The sequence below is a fragment of the Parasteatoda tepidariorum genome, chromosome 5 (genome assembly GCF_982258835.1).
Source record: "Parasteatoda tepidariorum strain Cologne lab strain chromosome 5, Ptep-v5.0, whole genome shotgun sequence".
Lineage (NCBI taxonomy): Eukaryota > Metazoa > Arthropoda > Arachnida > Araneae > Theridiidae > Parasteatoda > Parasteatoda tepidariorum.
In genome coordinates this window covers 51776375-51797827 of record NC_141759.1, presented here as the reverse complement: position 1 = coordinate 51797827, position 21453 = coordinate 51776375, and the positions used below count along the sequence as shown (strand labels likewise).

The following is a 21453-nucleotide window of genomic DNA, read 5'->3' as shown; positions in this document are numbered from 1 at the left end:
AAAATTATTCCATTAAAAAGTCTCAATATTGACACAGTTTTACTTTACTATTCTACTAGGTTAAAACTCAATCCTAATAATTTTGTTTGGTTACTGTAGCATATTTTTTTTTTTTTGCGCTTTCATTTTTAAAGAATTTATTCATATTTAAATAAAAATTATTATGTTGTTTAGAATTATTTTTAGGTTAACAAATTTCCTAATGTAATTTTTTTTTAAACCTACGCAATTCATTACAGAAATAAGGCAAAAAAATGATTTTGTAACACAATATTTTTGCACAATTCTCCTTTAAAAATGTGCAATAAACAAATTCAAAAAACCAATTCTAATTGATTTGCCTAGAATGTGGTTGAAATTATGGGTGGTCTATTTAAATTTGAGACATCTTTAGGACGCAGTCTAGTCAATTCGTCTCGAGATCGATTTGCGTCATAGCAATAATTTCTTGCAGTTTCGATTCAATACATCTATTTATTAAGTTAAAACTCTAGCAATATCTACGAAAGCTAAATAAGTATTTAACTTTTGGGTTTTTAAATATTCCAAAAGCACCTAAAGGTGTGTTTAGTTATATGCTTAAGGGATGGATGGGGTAATTGCAATGCTTGCATTTATCGTCGTTTCATTTAAAAATATTCTAGATTTTTTAATCTGAATAGTTCTCTGAAACAAATTCTAAGTAATAATTTTTTTTTTCTTATTTTCCTTCATTTTGAGTTTAAAAGGAATGAGAAGACGTTAAATCTAGCTATCACACATAAAAATAAAAGACTTGCAACAGACACTATGGGTATGAGACATCGCGGAAACAAGGGCTTTTTAGGGTGTTAGTTAAAGTTTGAAAAAAAATAATAAAAAGAATTTTCAAAATATTTTTTGATCTAAAGGTTGGCTGGTAAAGTGTTGGGCCCATGCTCGAGAGGTGAGTTCGATCCCCTCCGTCTGTTCAAAATTGTGACTGATGCACGCTAAATCTGTCGGGGTCACACGGTTTTCCGATTTCCCATAACAAATCAATACCTCTTGGAGTACTGGATCGGAGATTTGTTTTGCTCTGGTTCAGGTCTGCAACACGATCTGTGGATGGATGGATGGTTCCTCACTGTAAAACGAGATGTGACGTATGTATGTTGTCTCTGGATCATCCTTGGGAATGTTACCCAGACCGCCGTCAATAGCCCATTGTGCAGCTCTATTGCGTCGCAAATAAATGTGTCTGAACCTGATCAAAAGATCAGAATTTTTGTGCATTACAGTGATTCAAGACACAGACTTTAAATTAAGCTAATGAAACGATGCAGGCGATAGATAAATTATACAATCATATGAACACATAAAACGAAAGCTCAATATAATGGATTAATTATTACCTGAAATCCGCTGTGTTACAATAGTTTTCCAAGTTGTCGAAATTCTAATTTAACATAATGAATGAAGAGATAGTGTGATTACCTTTTAAACAGATAAGGGGTACTGCTCTACCAACCCCTCTCTACGCTTGGTTTTACTTTTATTGGTCGGCTGTCAAGAACGATTTGCATGAATCAGTTGTTCCTTAGCAATGTATTGAAATCAACATTCAATGACGTTAAAATGTATTGCATTTTCTTTTTACAAAACTTGGTTCGTTTTGAAAACTTGTTCTTGCATTTCTGTTATAGAAATATCACTCTTATGAAGTACAAATCTACGTAATTCAGTTTAAAATGTGTGGACGAGCTGTTAACTCCTACGTATGTATTTTAAATCAAAATCGTTGTTCATAGTAAAAGAGAGAAATGTATGTTAAAGTGTCTCATGGTTTTTAAAATTCCGATATTGTCTCGACAAGAAGTTTGATTCACTCATTTGAGGAATCACTTTTTGATGAGCTCTATTTGCGTTGTTAATTCATCCTTTTATTGCTACTAATTTTCTCAATGATTTTTATAAGCTATTACGACACCCAACATTCAATTCGTGCGATTATTAGTAACTTTTTGACGCGAAATAACGCAATTTTTTTGATCAACTTTTTCACTTATCACTACTGATATCCACGTGGTTTTTTAAATACCGATATTTTCATACGTCATTATTGAGAAACGAGAAATTTGAATAGTATGTTTCAGTAAATACTTTTTTACGCACTGAATTCATGCATCAAACGCTATCCTTTTTTTATATGTATATTTATATAAAGATTGATTTTCACATGATTCTTTTTTTAAATCCTGTTATTATTATGATACGGGAAATTCAAATTGCGCACCTAAGTATTCACTATTTTACACGATAGTTATATATTTTAATCCCACAATGATTGCACTTACGACAAATGGTGATTGACGTATTGACGCAGTACCGTTAAAAATAATTAAATTAACTATTAACATATTTAAATTGATATCTAATTTAGAAAAATAGTAAATTTTATTTTTAATTATGTTCGAATATATAAAGAGAAAATAGAACTTTTTACACAGCCAAATTAAATTAGCACAATAAAACAAAATTTGCATTTTTTTATTTTTTGACAATTTAATAAATGATTCACAGAAATCCATTATGTCGTGTTGCTTTACAATCACCAATAAATGTAATTACAAAATATGAAAGACATTAATTCAAAGAAAAATAATTAATGCCTGGATTTTCATTGTGCTTTTTCTGATTCCTCTAGTACCCTTTTCATTTTTGAAAGAGCTGACAATCTAGCATCTCGCCATTGGCGTCGTTCTGGCATATTCTCAAGAGGACTTATCTTGCAAATGTCTTCATCCAATCTCTGCAATTCTTCACCTTCCATCAGAGGATTGGGCCCAAACGTTTGGGAAACTTTGTAAATACCTTCACCATATCGGTTGCAATAATCACGCATGCCTAATGAGATTAAAAAACATACACACATATATGTATGTAGAAAGATTATATATATATATACTAGTAGGCTGCGCCCCCTGCTCGCCAACTCCCGAAAATTTCTACGCAATCTTATATGGTTTGCTTCGCAAACCAAGCCCGCTTCTCTCGCTACTAACTTAGGTACATTGCAAATGCGCAACATTCTAAGAATTCTAAACAATCATTCAAATCCATATAAAAACCTTTTTTTTTTAAAAAAAAATTACATCTTTTTAGTAAATACTAAGTCATTAAAATAAATTTGAATTCAAATAAATTATATGTAATTCATTAAACCTATTAGAAATGTGCTATAGTATAATTCGTGATATAAATCACAAATCGCCAATAAATTCGTGAAAAAAAGCGCTTTTGACAAGATACTGAAATAGAGATCTACTAACAAAGACTACTCACTTCTGCCTAGCTTAATAGTATGAGATTGCCGCAGCTGATACTCTCTGGTTATTTCAGTTTCCGTTATTAAAAGCGCTATATGTTGAGCCACCTCGGCTAGATTTTGCATGTGACATTTTTAGCGGCAATCATTGGTCGATTTTCTAGCGTTGCCATTCGGGGAGTTGAAATGAGGCTTTTTTTTGTCGCCGTGTAAGAGAAATAGTAACGTAAACAAAACAAAGCAAACGTTGCCACCGGCTGAAAAGAAATACAGCCAAAATTTGGGAGCCACGTAAGAGAATTATATATATTAGATATTAATTATAAAACATCCATAATCACTACCTTTAATACTTGTAGCACTTCTGGTTTTCTTCGGAAGATTTTATATTTAATTTGGTCGCAACTTTTATGATTTTAATGAACACCATTATTATGATGATTATTGTTATGATTAATAAATAATTTCACTGAGCAGTAGTTCCTAAATGATGTTACGAGGAACCCTAGGGTTGAGTGGAAGGGGTTCCGCGAGTTAGAACTTTTTTTAACCAGTGATAATTTTTGGAACCTTTAAACAATATTTAAATCCAACCAATAATCTATTATTCATTTAATATTTTGGTTGAAATTATAAAATTATTTAAAATAAAACAGGTATAAAAAGAAATTAATGACATTTTTTTTTAACAAAAAATATATAAATTTTTTCTAATAACATATTGTTATGAAAAGGTCATAATAAAAATATCAAAATCTGTCGAATCATCAGTAATGAACATCAGGGTGAATAATATCAAAACCAGATTGATTAACAAATTAAACTTAGTGTTTCTAATAAATGACTTTTTTACGGTTTTTATGCAAATTTTGCTGTTTTTAGTCCCGTCTTCTTCTAATGATAAGTTAGAATTCGATAGCGCCCGCCCAGCGGTTAGCGTGCCTCACTGCAAAGCCAATGACTGCGGGTATGAATCCCGATCAGGGCATGAACGTTTTTCTCTGTGTTTGTCCTTTGTTGGGGGTGAATGTGACCCACCCTATAAACGGTAGTTCACCCTTTAAACGGTATTGGGTCCTCCATGACTCTGGTCACAGGGTGCTCACAAGGCAGTGTTGCCAGGTGCTGATAACCATTCACCCCCAGATGACGTTGTAAAATCCCCTAAAAAATTTTTAAAAAAAACCCAAATTTTTAACCATATGTATAAGTATTAAAAAATAGTACAAAAGTTAAATAATGTATAGAAAACGTTGCTTTAATACTTTTTAATATTTTATTATCAACAAATTAATCTTTTTTACATTTCAATCGTTACATTATCTTTAATTTCTACTAAAATATTTAAGATATTTTTTTTAAATACTTTTTAACTTGCACATTTTTTCATAAATATTTTATTATCAACGATATAGTCTTTTTTAATATTTTGATAAAATATCCAACATATTTTCGTCAAAACTTTCTGATTTGTATATGTTTTCGCTGTTAAACATTTTTAACATAGAAGAAGTAGATACAAAACCCTTAAACCTTTAAATTGCTTTTCGTGTTCCCAATCTTTCTTGTACTTTTGTACGTACTTCTTTTTTTCTTTATCCTTTGGCATTATTTTTAAACCATACACATTAAAATTTTTAAATAATTTGAATTCAAATTCTCCAAACGGTTGTTCGAGCTAAGTAATGACCTACTACATTCAACAAAGGGGTAAAGGTCTAAAATTATATCTTAATCTTTATGTTTTGGTTTAACATATTGATTTTCATATTACCATCTCACACATTCAGTTATAGAATTTGATATTGGAAGGTAATCAAAATGAAACTAGTAAATTTCACAAATAACCCTAAAACAAACCCCTAAAAACCAATTCCCCTAAAATACCCACTGAAGATAAAAAAAAAAAACAAATCCCCCTAAATTTAAGGGGAAAACCCCTAATCTGGCAACACTTCCGTCACCTTCCATCTTGTGGTTCAATCTGCATCAATATTTTTAACAGGAAAAAAATGAAAATAATGTGAGTTATTTAAAATACCATAAATATATCTATTTTAAATTTACCATAACTAAGTTATTTAAATTATTATTCATTTAAAGGTTCATATTATTCGTTAGTAAGATAAAAAAAAATATTACCTTCAGCGTTTAAATGGCATGTCTCTAATGGTCCGATGAATGCATATCGAAGTCCTAAACCGTCGCATATTGATGTTTCAATGTCTTCTAATGACATAATTCCATCCTAAAAATGTAAACATAATTCTACAAATATATAAGGAGTACCTTAATTTCAACTCAAATCGAATTGTTTTAGAGAAAGTAAAAATTTGTTCAAAAAGCACTATTTTATTATGTGTAAAATTTAATATAGATATAAAGGAATGAGTGATACGCATTGAAATGTTACTCTGAGCAGAAAAATAGCGACGAAATTTCTTAATCGAAAAACGTAATAGACAAGCAAGCTAAAAGACATTCTGAAAATGTTTAAAATTTGAGTTCAGAGATTATTACAGTCAGAGTTGCTACAAGCTTATACTTTTGAGAGAAGGGAAAATTCTTATTTTGCTGAATGAAATATTGAATTTATCGAATCATGAGACTAGGGAACAATTTCTTTTTCCTATTGCATGAGATTTATTAACAGATCTTAGACACTATCGTATCCTGAAATAAAACTTTCTCTTGAATATAATTTCTACAGTTTTTTTTAATGTTATTTTTAGCTTCTTTTTTGTTAAAGTGTACAAGTTTAAAAACGTTATACGTTATAGGAGGTCGCATAAATGTTGCGAAAAATTTCTAGTGGAGTTAGGGCACGTCAGACTTAAAATTGCATGGGCACCCTGTCCGGAAATGTTATCATATGCCGCCAGAGGTACTTTGCTATAATGAACTGTTTCTTCGTGTGCTTCTGTAGAGGTCATACTAAGAATGCGCCTCTAGTTGCGGACGATATTTTCAGGCATGGGTCCTGCAATTTTAATCCTGATGTGTCATACCTCCCATAGATGTTGTTTTAACATTTATGTGACCTTTTGTTATATATAACGTTTTTAAACTTGTGCATTTCGGCAAAAAATAGACTAAAAATGTTATTAAAAATACTAGCTTTAAGAGCAAAACTAATATCAGATTTGAAATCTCCACACATAAATTAGGTAAAATCGAGTGTTTGTATAAATGAAACAAAAAATTTGTTCCACAGGGTATATTATTTTTTATTTATTTATTTTTGCGTATGAAATTGGTATTTAATCGTTTAATAATAATGGAATAATGAAAAGACCTTTTTAAAATTTTCTAAAAGAATGCTCGCTTATTGTGAAGAACAGATTTAGTTAAATAGCAGTTTATTTGCAAAGTTCCAGTTGCAACGCGTTCGGCAAAATATGAAATCGTCTAAATTTGCCGAATGTATGCAAAATGTTTCAAAACCCTGAATAGCAAACATTTTTTGATGTCACAATAACGTTCCGGCCATCTATGTAAGTGTAAAATGTTTTATTCCTTTTTCTAAACAAGTTGATTTTAAATGGAAAACTTTGTTATCTAAGCAGCTCACAGCTTTTGCATCATTTTCTTAAGTTGAAATTCCTTAATTCAGTAAAATTTTACTTAGCAAATTCTTTCACTATTAAGCTTTTAAATTCTTTGCGATAAGTAGAACTAATTTTTTCGGATCTCTAACGTATTTCTCTATTATTTCTTCACTTTGCTATTTAAACGCGTTTTAACATAATCCAAGTATGTGTTAACACATTCCTTTTGAATATTCAGTCAAAAGATAATGCTGTATGAATTGCAACTGAAAGATTTTTAAGCACATTTAAGTATTTCAGAAATTAGAAAGTTATAAATCTATATGCTTTTTTCCCGTAATATATATATATATATATATATATAACAATTTTTACTTTTCCTTAACGCCGGTAAGTGATATAGACACATTATAAAGAGTGATTTTTATCTTAGGATAATTATTCTTTATTCAGAAATATCGCATTTATCGTAAAGGATGTGTCCTGATGAAGACTTTTACGTTTTCCCATTAAAAGTTTTTCTATTTTTTTTCTTCTTCTTTGTATATATATATTATTCGATAAAAATGCCAATAGTTTTTTAAAAGAATTCATAAATATTTAAATAATTTTTATCGTCATAATGTAGATTGACCTTCAAGTAACAGTTTATGAAGTTATAAATGACTTTACATACCAAATTAAGTGGATTTTAGAAATTAGTTAACTCAGTTTTATTAGTCAAAACTACACTCATGTCCATAAATTAAGGATAATGAAGTTCAGGCACAGAAAGAGATAGAAGCCAAACAAATTTGACTTATTTGTAAAGTCTATGTATTAAACAAAAGGTAAAGAGCAAAAAAGATGCTATATGTTTGACATAATTAATAAAAATTGCGATTTTTACTCCCTGGAGCAAATTTCAAAAAAGAACCTATTTACAAAAAACAGTATAACATGGTTAGTATGATGGTTAATACGGAGTATGTCTCCCGGACGATGCACTACAGGCCGTACAACGCCTAGACATGCTGAGTATCAAATTATCAATCTGATCTTGGGGAATATTACACCACTCATCAAGTAATGCCCTCCGTAAGTCCGATAGACAGGTGGGAGGGGGTTAACGGGCTGCGATTCGTCGGCCAAGCATATCCCACACATGCTCTATTGGATTCAAGTCCGGTGAGTATGCTGGCCAATCCATACGGGAGATATCCTCCGATTGAAGGCATTCGTCTACAATGTTTGCACGGTGAGGACGGGCGTTGTCGTCCATAAACAGAAATTCAGCACCCATGGCACCCCGAAACAAACGTACATGTTGTTCCAGAATGACATCCCTATAGATGTGGCCTGTCATCGTTACACTCTGAACATGCAGGTCAGTTCTGGAACCAAAAATAATTCCTCCCCAAACGAGCCATCCTGCACCACCGTAACGATGTCGTTCAATGGTGTTGTCTTGGTGGTAACGGGTACCTGGCGCTCTCCATATGAAAATCCGGCGAGAATCAGACTGCAAACTAAACCTGGACTCGTCGGAAAACATCACACAAGACCACTGTTGCGGTGTCCACAATGCATGCTCTCTACTCCAGGCTAATCGCAGGCGACAGTGAGTTGCGGTAAGTGGAACACATCTGACAGGCTTACGAGCATATAGCCCAATGTGCCCTAAGCGTCTGTACACGGTCTGCCTTGAAACTGTCGTACCGGTAGCTGAAGAGAGCCGACGAGACAGGCCTGATGCTATGCTCCGTCTGTTTCTTTTGACAGTAACTGCCAAATACCGGTCTTCATTCGGCGTTGTAACTCGGGGGCGACCTGTGCTGTAACGTCTACTCACATTACCATCATCTTGGAATCGTTGCCAAAGCCAGGAGGTGACACTCTGGGTGATTCCAAGTTCCTCGGATACTTCCAGCTGGGTACGTCCACATTCCAGTCGTCCGATGATTCTGTCACGTAAAAAATCATCCAAATGCTTCCTTTGTGCCATAACTATGCTGTTATTGCGCTGAAAGGCTTTTAAAGCGCTTGTGAACAATTTTACTTCTTCACGATTCCTTATATACCCCTCTCTTACACTCTCGTCATTGTGACGTACTACCAGCGTCATCTAGTGGTTTCTTGTAATTTGCATATTCTTCTTCAGGATGTGTGTGATAATTCTACAGGTGAAATTTTAATTTTAGAGTTTGATTTCTGTGTGATTCTGAATTATCCTTAATTTATGGACATGAGTGTAATTTACATAGATATTTAAAGAACGTCTTACCTGATATATTCGATAACACTCATCAATCAAAGCGTACTGGATTCGATTCAGTGCGAATCCTGGTAATTCTTTCTTTAGTACGACAGGCTTTTGTCCTATTTCAGCCATTAGAGCCCTTGTTTTGTCTACAACAGAGGGATCTGTCCATGGTGCAGGCACTATTTCAACAAGAGGCACGTAATAAGGTGGATTAACCTGTAACAATTAATTATTTATTATAAGATTTGTAGAGAAAAAAATCTAAAGAAGTCATATAAGTCATTAAAGACTTAATAAATTATAACTGCTGGTTTGGTAATTAACGTCATAATGGAGCCCCCCCCCCCACTTATGTGCTATTGGCGACGGTTTGGGATTCATTCTTAATTATGATCCAAAGACAATTGGCGCATTATGTTATTACTATTTCAGTGTTAGAAATCCACAGTCGTTTAGCCGTGCGTGGATTTTTCTAGCTCTGAAACCTCTGGAGACATTACATTGGAGTGAATTTTCAACTTCTACACGACACAGTTATATTGGAATTAGAACTTCTAAAAGACACAGTTATAGTGGATTTCGAACTCCTAAAAAAAAACGGTTATTGTGGATTTAGTACTTCTAATTAACACGATTGTAACGGAATTCGAATTTCCAAAAAACACAGTTATAGTGTATTTCGAACTTCTAAAAGACACGTTTATTGAGAATTTCATACTTCTAAAAGACACAATTATAATGGATTTCAAATTGCTAAAAAAACACAGTTATAGTAGATTTCGAACTTCTAAAAGACACAATTATAGAGGATTTCGAACTTCGAAAAGACACAATTATAGAGGATTTCGAACTTCTAAAGGCACTGTTATAGTGGATTTCGAACTTCTAAAAAACACGGTTATTGTGGATTTAGTACTTCTAATTGACACGATTATAATGGAATTCGAATTTCTAAAAAACACAGTTATAGTGTATTTCAAACTTCTAAAAGACACGTTTATTGAGAATTTCATACTTCTAAAAGACACGATTATAATGGATTTCAAATTGCTAAAAAAACACAGTTATAATAGATTTCAAACTTCTAAAAGACACAATTATAGAGGATTTCGAACTTCGAAAAGACACAATTATAAAGGATTTCGAACTTCTAAAGGCACGATTATAGTGGATTTCGAACTTCTAAAAGACAGGGTTGTAGATCGCGACAGTTGATCAGACACCAGGCCTATAGGACACTTAGAAGAATAAAACCATCGTTGGTAAAAGGGGAACCTATCACGCCAACTCATCAGACTAAAACTGTTATTTCTGAAAACGGAAATAGCAATTTTACAGTTAAGACATTGTAAGCTTTCAAAAACTACTTTGAGATACGCATTTCTTAATGAAAAATATTTCATGATAAAGGTCAAGCAGGGGGTTAAAATAAGAAAATTAAAATTATCTTATAACTGAGTAGTAGAAAATCCTCTACTTGAAGTTAAGGCATTCAAATTGTTTCACAATTTTCAAAATTTCCTTAGTTTTTCGCAAGCAAACAAAACGGTTAATGAAATTCTTTAACTCTTTGAAAAGGATGTGACACCGGTGTCCTTTCTGTAAATATATTTTTGTGACGCTCTAATTACGAGCAAAAATATATTTCGGTTACTTTTTAATTTTAAAAAACAGTCTAATAATTACTAAAAAAATCAGATTATCGGAATTATATTTGTACAAAGCATAAAATCCAAAATAAGATTAATTTTTTTTTCATTCGTATTCAAAAAATTAAAAATAATGTTAAACTCCGTAGCCTTGTAATTTTGAACACAATCCAGAAGACAAGGGAACTCCTGGATCAAGTATTGGGAGAAATTTGTCTTCGTTGAGGACTTTTTGATTAACTATTCCACATTTTCCTTACATGGAGAGGAAGACCACGAGAACCTCCCACGGTTAGCCTGATCCGTCTACCATTGAAGATATTTCACGTCAGCACTGTGGTCGGTGCAAGTAGGATGCAAAATTCGTATCTACCAGCCATCGCTGGGATTCGAACCCGGTTCACCTCATTGGAAGGCGAACTCTTTATCTCCTGAGACCTCCATGATTGATAACTGCTTCTCCTAGTAACATAGGTGCAATTTTGAAAAATTGTATGGAAGATTTTAATTTTATTCGTCGAAAAAGACGCAAAAGTTTCATGCTGTATTTCTTAACATAAATTATTATAATGCTCAATATAATATTTTTCATTTACCACTTACTTTACCTAAATTAATACAAAATAATGAAAAATATGTTTAATAAAAATTCCGAGTCAAAGGTTAAAATATTCTTTTGGTGCATTTGTTCGTTCTCGATACTGGACAATAAAATCCACCGAAACTTAAGCACTATTTAATTTTAAATTACGAACGGTCAAAAAAAAAGCTTACTGGATGTCCAACTACTACTTGTGATCGATGCACTAACTCATCCGTAAATGAAGAAGCCGGGAAACAACTCGTTGAACTACATAGTACGCCATTTTTTGAAACATACTTATCCATGTCCTTAAAAACTTTCTTTTTTAACTCCACATTTTCAAACACGCATTCCTGTAAAATAAACACGAAATTAAAATTTTATAAATTAAAAAAACTGTAAATAAAACAAAGTTTTAAGGAATTCTCCATCGCAAATTCTAATAAATCATTGAGGGAAAAAAAACAATAGGCATTTTAGATTTTTTTTTTTTTTTTTTTTTTTTGTGAAAGCTATACTGATGAGAATATTAACTAAGAACAAGGACATTTTTCTAATTCATAGATGTTTAAAATCTAACCTATATATATCACTGCTTCAAAACTAAAACGACACATCTGTAGGCATTACACGTTTGCAGATGTGTCGTTTTAGTTTTGAACCAGCGATATATTAATATGAGATATGTATCGCGTCCATATGATATATAGCTCATATTAATTGAATGACTTGGGGGCAATATATTGATACGACATATTTTAAATTGTTCATAAAAGCGTTTTCAATAAAGAAGACGTCATAACGTCATAAATAAGTTGTTTATGTGTATTGTGCTTTTATATAAAGAAAAGTTCTCAGAAACTTGTAAAGTACCTAACTAATTGAAAATAACGCTAAGGAACAGTTTAATGTACAAATGTCACCTTTAGGGAAGGGTTTGGTTGTCACTCTAACCCAAAAGCTCACCAAATTGACTTTCAGGAAACACAAAGTTTATTATAAAATAAAAGATTATAACTTTATTAAAAAATAAAATTTTCAAGGTTTGCCACTCAATGCCAAAAATTCTGGACCTAATCTTTGGTCAGGACCTATAGGTTAAAAACGAAGTTAATCTATAAGTTGGAGCAAATATATACTCACTATTATAATCTGTATTATCCGTATATAAATATAGAGAGTGTTCTGTAATGGTCACTCTTAATATATATTTTTGAAAGATCCTTGTCAAAAATAATGCAAAAAAAAGCAATACATTTTGAGGGTCGTAAATTAATGTTTGGGTGAAGAAAAAGCAAAAACTCTTGCTAAATCTATCAAATCACTAATGAGGAAAGCTGGGTAAAAAACTTCAAAACTGAACTTCGTTTGGTGAGCAGTAAACGGATAAGTACCATTTATTTTATGGGTATCCAACAAATAAAAATTGCTTATTGTGATTCCATTTGAGCATTTAAATCAAATTAGATATGTTTTTCTGTGCGTTATTGGCTACGAAAATTAGAGTTTTATTTTAAGTGCATTTCTTTTAATGTGTTATGGACCTGAAGAAAAAAAATCTTCCTCTTAATTAACTCTACTGTTGTTACAAAATCCAAGCCCTAGTTAAATTCCACAAACATTCATAAAAGTTATGTCAATGAGGGAGTTGTTCAGAAAAATTCCTCTATGCTCAATGTTCAATGTCGGCCGTGATAATTTTGAATATTTGAGCAATAAAAATTAGTATTTTGCCTAAATGCATGCAGTTGTATAATATGTATGGTAAACACTTAAAGATTCGTTGAAAAATTGCCAAACTATGAGTTATGCCAGTATTTGAATTCTTTAAATTGTAAAACCATACCTTTTTATTTTATAACCGTCGTTGAACAGCCAACCCAATTTTGAGTTTACGACTATTAATGTTCAGCTCCGTAGCCTTGCAATTTTAAATCCCATCCAGAAGACGAGGAAACTCCTGGATCAGTACCCGCAGAGGTATGATTTGTTATGGGAATATTCAGGACTTTGTGACTCAACGGATTTAACGTATATCGGTCACCATTTCCTACACGAGGAGTCAACGTCCGGTTCATCTGTTGAGTCAGAAAGTCCTCATGTTCCCATAACAAATCAAACCTCTGGGGGTACTGATCCAGGAGTTTCCTAGTCTTCTGGATTGGTTCGAAATTACAAGGCTACGGAGTTGAACATTAGTAGTCAACTCAAAACTGGGTTGGCTGTTCAACGACGGTTATAAAATATAATGTGAACAAGATAAGAACGTTGGCATATGAGTATTAATTTTCGCACTTTAATTGCCATGCTATAATTAAAAAACAGTATATTTTTAATCTTTTATTCATTTTTCTGTGTTGTTATACCCAACCGGAGAGTATGGTGGTCAGTGAGCTGACTTCAAGTCCCGGGTTCGTATCCCAGATTAGGTATGGATGTTCTTTCCTTTTCTTTTCTGTACTATCTATCCTTCCTACTATAGAAGCAATGTTGGCCCACCTAACGAGAGTGATCAACAAATTTGTCCTTTTGATACCCGAATGGCGAAAGACAATATCCGGGTGGGTTTTGGAAAAATTTATGAAAAAAAAAGCTGTGTTGCTATCCCAGAAAGCATGAAATCTTACTACGACAACCTACTAGTGTCAGAATTTTCTTTTTATTGTCACTTAGGTAAAATGGTCACTTAGGTCCATAATGACGTTTTAAATGACGTCACACTAGCGATAGGATCAAATTGCATTGTCCATTAAAATGTCATGACAAGGTGGATTTCAGCTGAGCATACAAGATTTTGCGAAAAGAAACCTCATAATTACCTAGATTTAAGATTATTTTCACCTTTAGACTAGCTTCATTAAAAGATTTTTTCACGCTTGAAAACCCTAAGTCAACCTCGATTTAAGGTTTTTATATAGAAGGTTGTTTTTCAAGGTTTTGAATTAAGGTAATGTGCGTAGAATAGAGCAGATTGTAGTAGATCTCGTTTTAAGGTTAGAAGGTTTACACGTAAACTGCATAACAAAACTTTTTAGGTTTACATTAAAAGGTTTTCGCCGAGTTAAAATAAACCTTATTCCCATAACAATCCAACGATTTCAGGTTTTTATATAGAAGGTTGTTCTCCAAGGTTTTGGATTAGGGTAATGTGCGTAGAATAGAGCAGATTGCAACAGATCTCGTTTTAAGGTTGGAAGGTTTATACCTAAACCGCATAACAAATCATTTTAGGTTTACATTAAAAGGTTTTCGCTGAGTTGAAATAAACCTTGTTTTGCTATCTGGGATAATACTCACTTGAACATGTATAGAACCAGAAACACATTCCTCCAAGGTGTTGCATTTGTGTATCAGATTGAACTGTTCTGTCTCTGATAGCTTTCCTCTCAAGTAGCCCAATTCCTTCAATTTCTGCAATTGAATTTTAATATCTGCGAGTGCTTCATCAACTTTGAAAGATTCAACATCATATATACCAACGGAATATCCGGTGCTCGCGAAAAGCATCGCCCATCCTCGTCCAATAAAGCCACTTTAAATTTGGTAAAAGAAAGAATTCACTATTAGTATTGAAAAATTATGCAGTCACAAACAATATTATACAGAAAACAAGCACAATTGTTAAAATATGTTTTAACTAATTTCTACTGACTGGTAGGTAGGTGGATAGGTACTTTATTTACGTCGCACTAGAGCTGTATAATGGGCTATTGGCGACGGTCTGGGAAACATTCCTGAGGATGATCCGAAGACATGCCATCGCAATTTTGATCCTCTGCAGATGGGGTGGCACCCCCGCTTCGGTAGCTCGACGACCTGCACGCGAAGTCGAGCACTTTACGGTAGAACAGTTTAACGAGGACCAATACCGCACACCCTTGGTCCCTACGCAGACTGATCTAAGTGGTCACTCACCCGCACACTGATCGCAGCCAGTGATGCTTGACTTCGGTGATCTGCAGGGAACCGTGTCTTAACGATCAGTTCACCTGCGGGACCTTATCATTTCAGATAAATAATTAAATTAAATTAAATAATGACCGAATTATGAACGAAAAACAAAGTAAGATTTAATTTCTTAAAACTAAAAAAATTTTGATATTCGATAATATATTTAGCTAATTAACAAATAATATGAAAAGAATATTTTTTTAAAAAAATTATTATACTCTCTAATAAAACGAAGTGCTAAATGATTTAAAAAAATGAATAAAATACGCAAACCTTTCAAATTTTTTTGTATAAACAAAGTTGATTGTGGCAGTGATCTGTGGCAGAATAATATCGTGATCTGTGACAGAATAATCGCCAAGTCTTGGCAACTTCTGGGCAGCAGCCCGTGAGAAATTTTAAAAAAAAGCATCACAGAAAGGGAGCAACTCGAAAGGTAAAACTCGTAGCCACCCCCGAGCAAACATCTAAATTTTTTTTTTTTTTTTTTTTTTTTTTTTTTAAATTTGCAAATTTAAAATTTACTTGGCACCTTGGCGATTGTAGTTGGCGCGACAGATCAAGATACGGAAATATCCCCATTTTGATCCTCTGCAGAGGGGATGGCTCCCCTGCTTTGGTGGCCGTGCTCCCGAATTCGAGCATTTTACGGTAGAACAGTTTACGAGGACCGATAGCGCGCACCCTCGGTGCCTACGCAGGCGGGTCATAGTGGTCTCTTACCCGTGTACTGACCGCAGCCAGTGATATTTGTGTTCCATGTTTTACTGAGCACCGTGTCTTTACGATCAGTCCACTGCGGGACTTCTATTGACTGAATGAGCATCATTTAATTCTTTTCAGTTAAGTGACTGATTAAGTGATAAGAGTTCATAAGTAAATGAAAGGAACTCAGGATTAAAAGGAAGTGAATAAATGAATCAGTAAGTTAGTCAGTAGTCATCTTAAATAATGGCGATTGAACGTGAAATTAATCAGTAAAATGCGTTTAACATTTCAATGGAGGCACAATTGATTCCAATTAATTTAATTCAATTAGCACTTCAATTCAAAATAGAAAGAATCGACGTTTTTGTGATGTCTTAATCAACGCATGCTTTGCCAGTCATACAGCATTTTTCTGACAACCGTATACTTTTTTTTAACGAAGTTATTTTACCACTAACCAAAAAACCACTTCGAACTAACAATAAATCAATTGCGTCTTTATACTTTATCCTTAGGTACTTTAGTACCTATAATCCTTAGTACATATTTTTAGACTCCTTGTTAAAAGTACACAGTTGTAGATGCAAATTAATGATTGGATGAGTAAAAAACAAAAAACGCTATTAAGATCTGAAAATCACTATTGAGGAAAAATGCTCTGCAAAACCTATTTGATTGCTAAAGAAAAGAGTGTCTAATGAAAAGATTTTTTTTTTCAAAATACTCTCAAGTTTCTACCGGCAATCAAACAGGGCTATAGAGCCAACACCAAACTATAGAGACTGGTTCGAATCCCTGCGTTTTCAGGTCGAAACGAATTCTGTTCCCTGCTTGCACCGACAGCAGTACTGACGTAAAATATCCTCAGCTTTAGACAGATCATTGGTTAGAGTGCCCTGACTATCGAGCTAAATGTGGGAGTTCTTTGTGGTTTTCCTCTCAAAGTAACGCAAATGAAATGAGTGGTTCCATCGAAAAGTCCTCCTCGAAGGCTAGTCTTCTGGGTTGTGTTAAAAAGAATAACAAGGCTATGAAGTTGAACATTGATAACCACAAACCCAATAAAATGAGTCGGATATTCGTAAAGTAAAATGAAATTTAAACAGGGAACTCGTTTTACGAAAACTGTTTAAACGAACAAACATTGCGGTCCCTTGGAGTTCGTTAATAAGCGAGTTCGACTGAACGATTCTTTACGAAAATAATTTTGACAATGGAATTTTAAGAATCGTTTTCTAATTTTTAATTTTAAGATGAATGTTGAGTTCTGATATATTAATACGTTTGGAGACTGCAGCTTTAAATACGACGAGGTAATTACAGAAACACATCCAAAAACATAAACTTGCGTATTTATGAACTTAAATATTCTAACATAATATGTAAATATAAATCACTTTAATAGTACATTCAGTAGTTCAGCTTAAGTGGAAACTCAAATAATGGAGGGAATTAATAACGGAGCGGAATAATGCTACAAATAGCAATTTGAAGAAAAACGTAATAAAAATTGTTATCTTATTCATTCAATCCAGCTTATTTATTTTACGTGTACCTGAAATTGCAATTATGATCGTTTGCTTTAAATAACGATGAACGAATTCCCGGAAAAAAAGGTCTAAATAATAAAATTAGAAAACGTTACTAACAACTTTTATGAGTTTTTCTTCGAAAAGAAGATCATTTTTTAATAAATTTATTTACTTTGTTATGTTTCTTCAACTGCAGTTGCGATCACTTACTTAAACTCTTGATAATAAAAAGAATTCATTTTTAACAATGATGTTCTGTGATAAGAACAAATTCGATAAATAAGACAAAAGATAGGCTACTGTATTGGGATTTTTAGTCTTAATCTCTATGATTTTTCGATAATAAATGCTTCTTATAAGTTGAATTTTCTTCTCCGAAATTATTCATTTTCTTTCTTTAAAAAAAAAATAAAAAAAAATAAATAAATAAAAAAAAGAAGAAGAAGAATCTGCATTTGTGTTTTCTATAAAAATGTAGCTCTCAAATTTTGTATACGGGTTATAAGGATCAAAAAGAATTAAAAAAGTCCCTTGGCGAGCAGTGTCTCATTTAAAAATAATACTTAGAAGAATTGAATGCATTATAAATGTCATTTGTAAATCAAAGTGAATTTAAGTTTTCGAGAATGATTCGTTGAGAAAAAGGCAGGAATTGATTTTGACTTTAGTGAAGTTTAGTGAAGTAGCTAATAAAAACTAATAACCAAAGAATTTTTATAAATTACAACTCAAAACTTCCTACTAACATTAAAATTAATAATAAAACATAATTTAAATCAGAAAAATTACTTTTTGCGGGAAATTTTCTAATTTTTTTTTTCTGGCGTATAGTTGGAGTTGATAATGTTATTTTGAAGTCGAACGCCAATTCTATAAAAAGCATAATGTTTCCGCAATCAGACGAAAAAAGTGTTAACCCTATTAATTAATTAATTTGCATTTAGCAAAAGTTTTTTTGAACATTTATTTCTTAAAATCTCATGTAATGTTAATTTTTGATAATTGTTGATATTTTGCATTGTTCGTCAACATTTTAAAATTTTCTTTTTTACTTTTTGGAATAAAACAAAAAGAGAAGATGCTTTTAATTATAAATATTTAGAATGTTTTTTTCCATTAACAATTAAAGACACATCTGAACTACTGAAAATTTAATTAAACTATAATTTAGAACATCTTTAGACAACGCGAAAAACAGAATTCGAAAACTTTCATCAACAAATACAAACAAATCTTATCTACAAACATATAGAAAATTTGTTCCAGTCCAAGAAAAGAAAACATTGTAAAACTTCTGAATTGAAAGATATTTTAACCGGGAATTTGAATTAATAAAATTTATGTTTTTTTTTTGTTTTTTTTTTAGGTTTAAAAACATTAATGATGCAATACAAATTAGCCATGTAAAATAAAACCCTACCTTCCAACAATTCCTACTTTACCTTTCACAGACATTTTTGATGCCGATCTCGAGCTCTGAACTTCAAATAGGAGGTGCAGAAACAAAATAAATGTTTCCTGGACTGATAAGAATTGCTCGAACAAGATAAAAGCGAAATGAGAGAGCATTACAAAGTGATTAGATTTAAAATGAATGCACGAAATAAACAGTGTAAATTTTCATTATACTTAAATAATAATTTAAGTTTTTTTTATTTATTTTTTTAGAAAAAGTAGTACATTAAAAATAGAGTTGAACGTGTTTGTGATAGTTTTCTAAATCTTTATTATCTATGCTTACTTCCAATTCGTGTAGAAAACTGGAATTAAAATATGTTTCAGTACTCTGAGAAAGAAAACGGTTGTCATAGAATAACTTTTTATCTTATAATTAGATTTTTAATAACTGTTAAAGCTATTGTCTCTCAAGGGCGCTTTAAAAATTTTCTCAGGGGTGCGACTCGCAAAAATACTTATGCAATGCTTAAAAATTTTAACATAAAAATATTTCTGTTGCAATTCTGAATACTATTTTTTCGTGAGCGCAATACGATTTTTTGCAAGCAATTTCAAAAACTTCTTTAAAACTACAAAACCTGGCTTAAAATTTAAATTTTGAGATAAAATTGCATACAAATCACGCTTTATTTAAATTACTAGGAGGCTCAACCATCTACTCGCTTCGCTCACCCTCGTAAACATTCATCATAGTTTTTTTTCTTTTTCTTAAACGTCAATATTTCTTCCAAAAAAAACACAGAACATTTTGTTTTCAAAATATACAATTATTACAGCTTCAAGTAAAAACATTTTGTTTGAACGTTAATAGTAACGAAACATGATAATTTAGATTTGAAAAATAATCATCTGTACTTGAAGAAAAAAAGGTAACCAAAGTAATACAAATTGTAGGACTTAAAAAGAAAAAATGAGAAGTCATTTTACTCCTGACAAAATTTATAACAACTCAAATAGGGAACGGTTTTTAACACTTTTTATTATGTTTTTTACTTTCACTATGAATGCTTAGATTTATATTTGGCCAAATGTAATCTTTCTCGTCCTCTCTCGGCATATTGAAAATCTAAAAACAGACAATTGTATGCTATTCAACTATGTTTCAAAAACTGCTGATCTGTATTGGTATTGTGTCAGAAAAAACGAATAGAGAATCTAAAATGACTCACGCTATGGATCTCAACTCTGATTGGGTTACGGCCTTGCATTTTACATAATTTGAAAGATCCTGCCAAATAGAATAAATAACCATCATAGGCGGGACCGAAACGTCCCACATACACAAGTGATTATAATCTAATATCCGACAAAGGATTGAGTATACTTTGTGCTATGTAGACTAAAGCAAAAAAACAATTAAAATAATATATTTTCCTTTGAGCTTTATTCATGTTTTATGCTTTACTGAGTAAAACCAGCGAAAACCTCTCCAGTACCAATTCAAACATTTTTTGTCTAATTTATTATTAATGCCGTCTTTTAATATTAAAGGATGAGAAAACTCTGAGTTCTAACTCAATATCTAAGTTATACCACCCTAATTGTCTATGATACTTATTTATATATTTTTTGTCCATTTTCTAGATATTGTCTCCTAATGTTAAACTGTAGGGAACCTATGCATTCTTAATCATTTATGTCTAATAAATAATAACCACATACAAAAACATTTCCAGTACTCCTTTTTTGAATAATTTAATGCTGTTTTCTGTTGTTCAAGTGTTTGTAAAATCGGCATTCTTTATCTGCTCATTTCTCCTCCCACTAGAAATGTTAAAATCAGCTTTTATGCCTTACTAAACTTACAATCTAAGGTTGAAAAATAATTTATAACTAGCATTCTATATCTGCATATTTTTCTTTATTCAAGAAATGCTAAAACTAGCTTTTATATTTAAATCAACTTATAATTTAAGGTTGTAGAATAATTTGAAACTCAGCATTCGATACCTGCATATTTCTCTTTCCACTAGAAATCTTAAAACTATCTTTTATACTTTACTCAACTTATAATCTAAGGTTATAGATTAATTTGTTACCCAAACAATGCTTAGAAATATCTTTTTTGTTCTAAACAAAGCCTTTGAAGTTAAAATAATAATACATTCTTATGACTAGAAAGGGGGGGAAAACAGCATTATTAAATAATTATATTTATATATGATGTATCTATAAAGGAAAAATTTTCTCAAAATTATAACTGCCCTATTGAATTCAATTAACTAAAAACAACTTTAATTATTTTGAGTAAATTTTATTACAATTATTTTTCAATATAACGAGAAACAACAACTTATATAATTATTTATTCTCAGCTAAATAAAAACTTTTTTTTTTATTAACATACATTCAGAATTTATGTATAATATCATTATAAAAGTTTTTAAAAAAATACATAAAAATTAAGGAAAATCAATGAAAACCATATAAGTTTTTTTAAAATAACTTTTTATTGTCAAAAAATAAAATCTGTATACATGAGACTCATAACAATGA

The 21453-nt window shown here is 31.8% G+C and overlaps 1 protein-coding gene across 1 annotated transcript; it reads right to left on the bottom strand.

Moving 5' to 3' along the window:
• Positions 1-2487: 2487 nt before the first annotated feature.
• Positions 2488-19075, bottom strand: LOC122273100 (lambda-crystallin). Its single transcript, XM_087163912.1, has 6 exons — positions 18920-19075; positions 14606-14840; positions 11500-11661; positions 9098-9292; positions 5429-5534; positions 2488-2865 (listed from the first exon to the last, which is right to left on the bottom strand). Exons 1-6 carry the CDS (start codon positions 19066-19068, stop codon positions 2639-2641), a joined length of 1074 nt encoding a protein of 357 aa, XP_087020038.1. The 5' UTR covers positions 19069-19075; the 3' UTR covers positions 2488-2638.
• Between the last annotated feature and the right edge of the window lie 2378 nt (positions 19076-21453).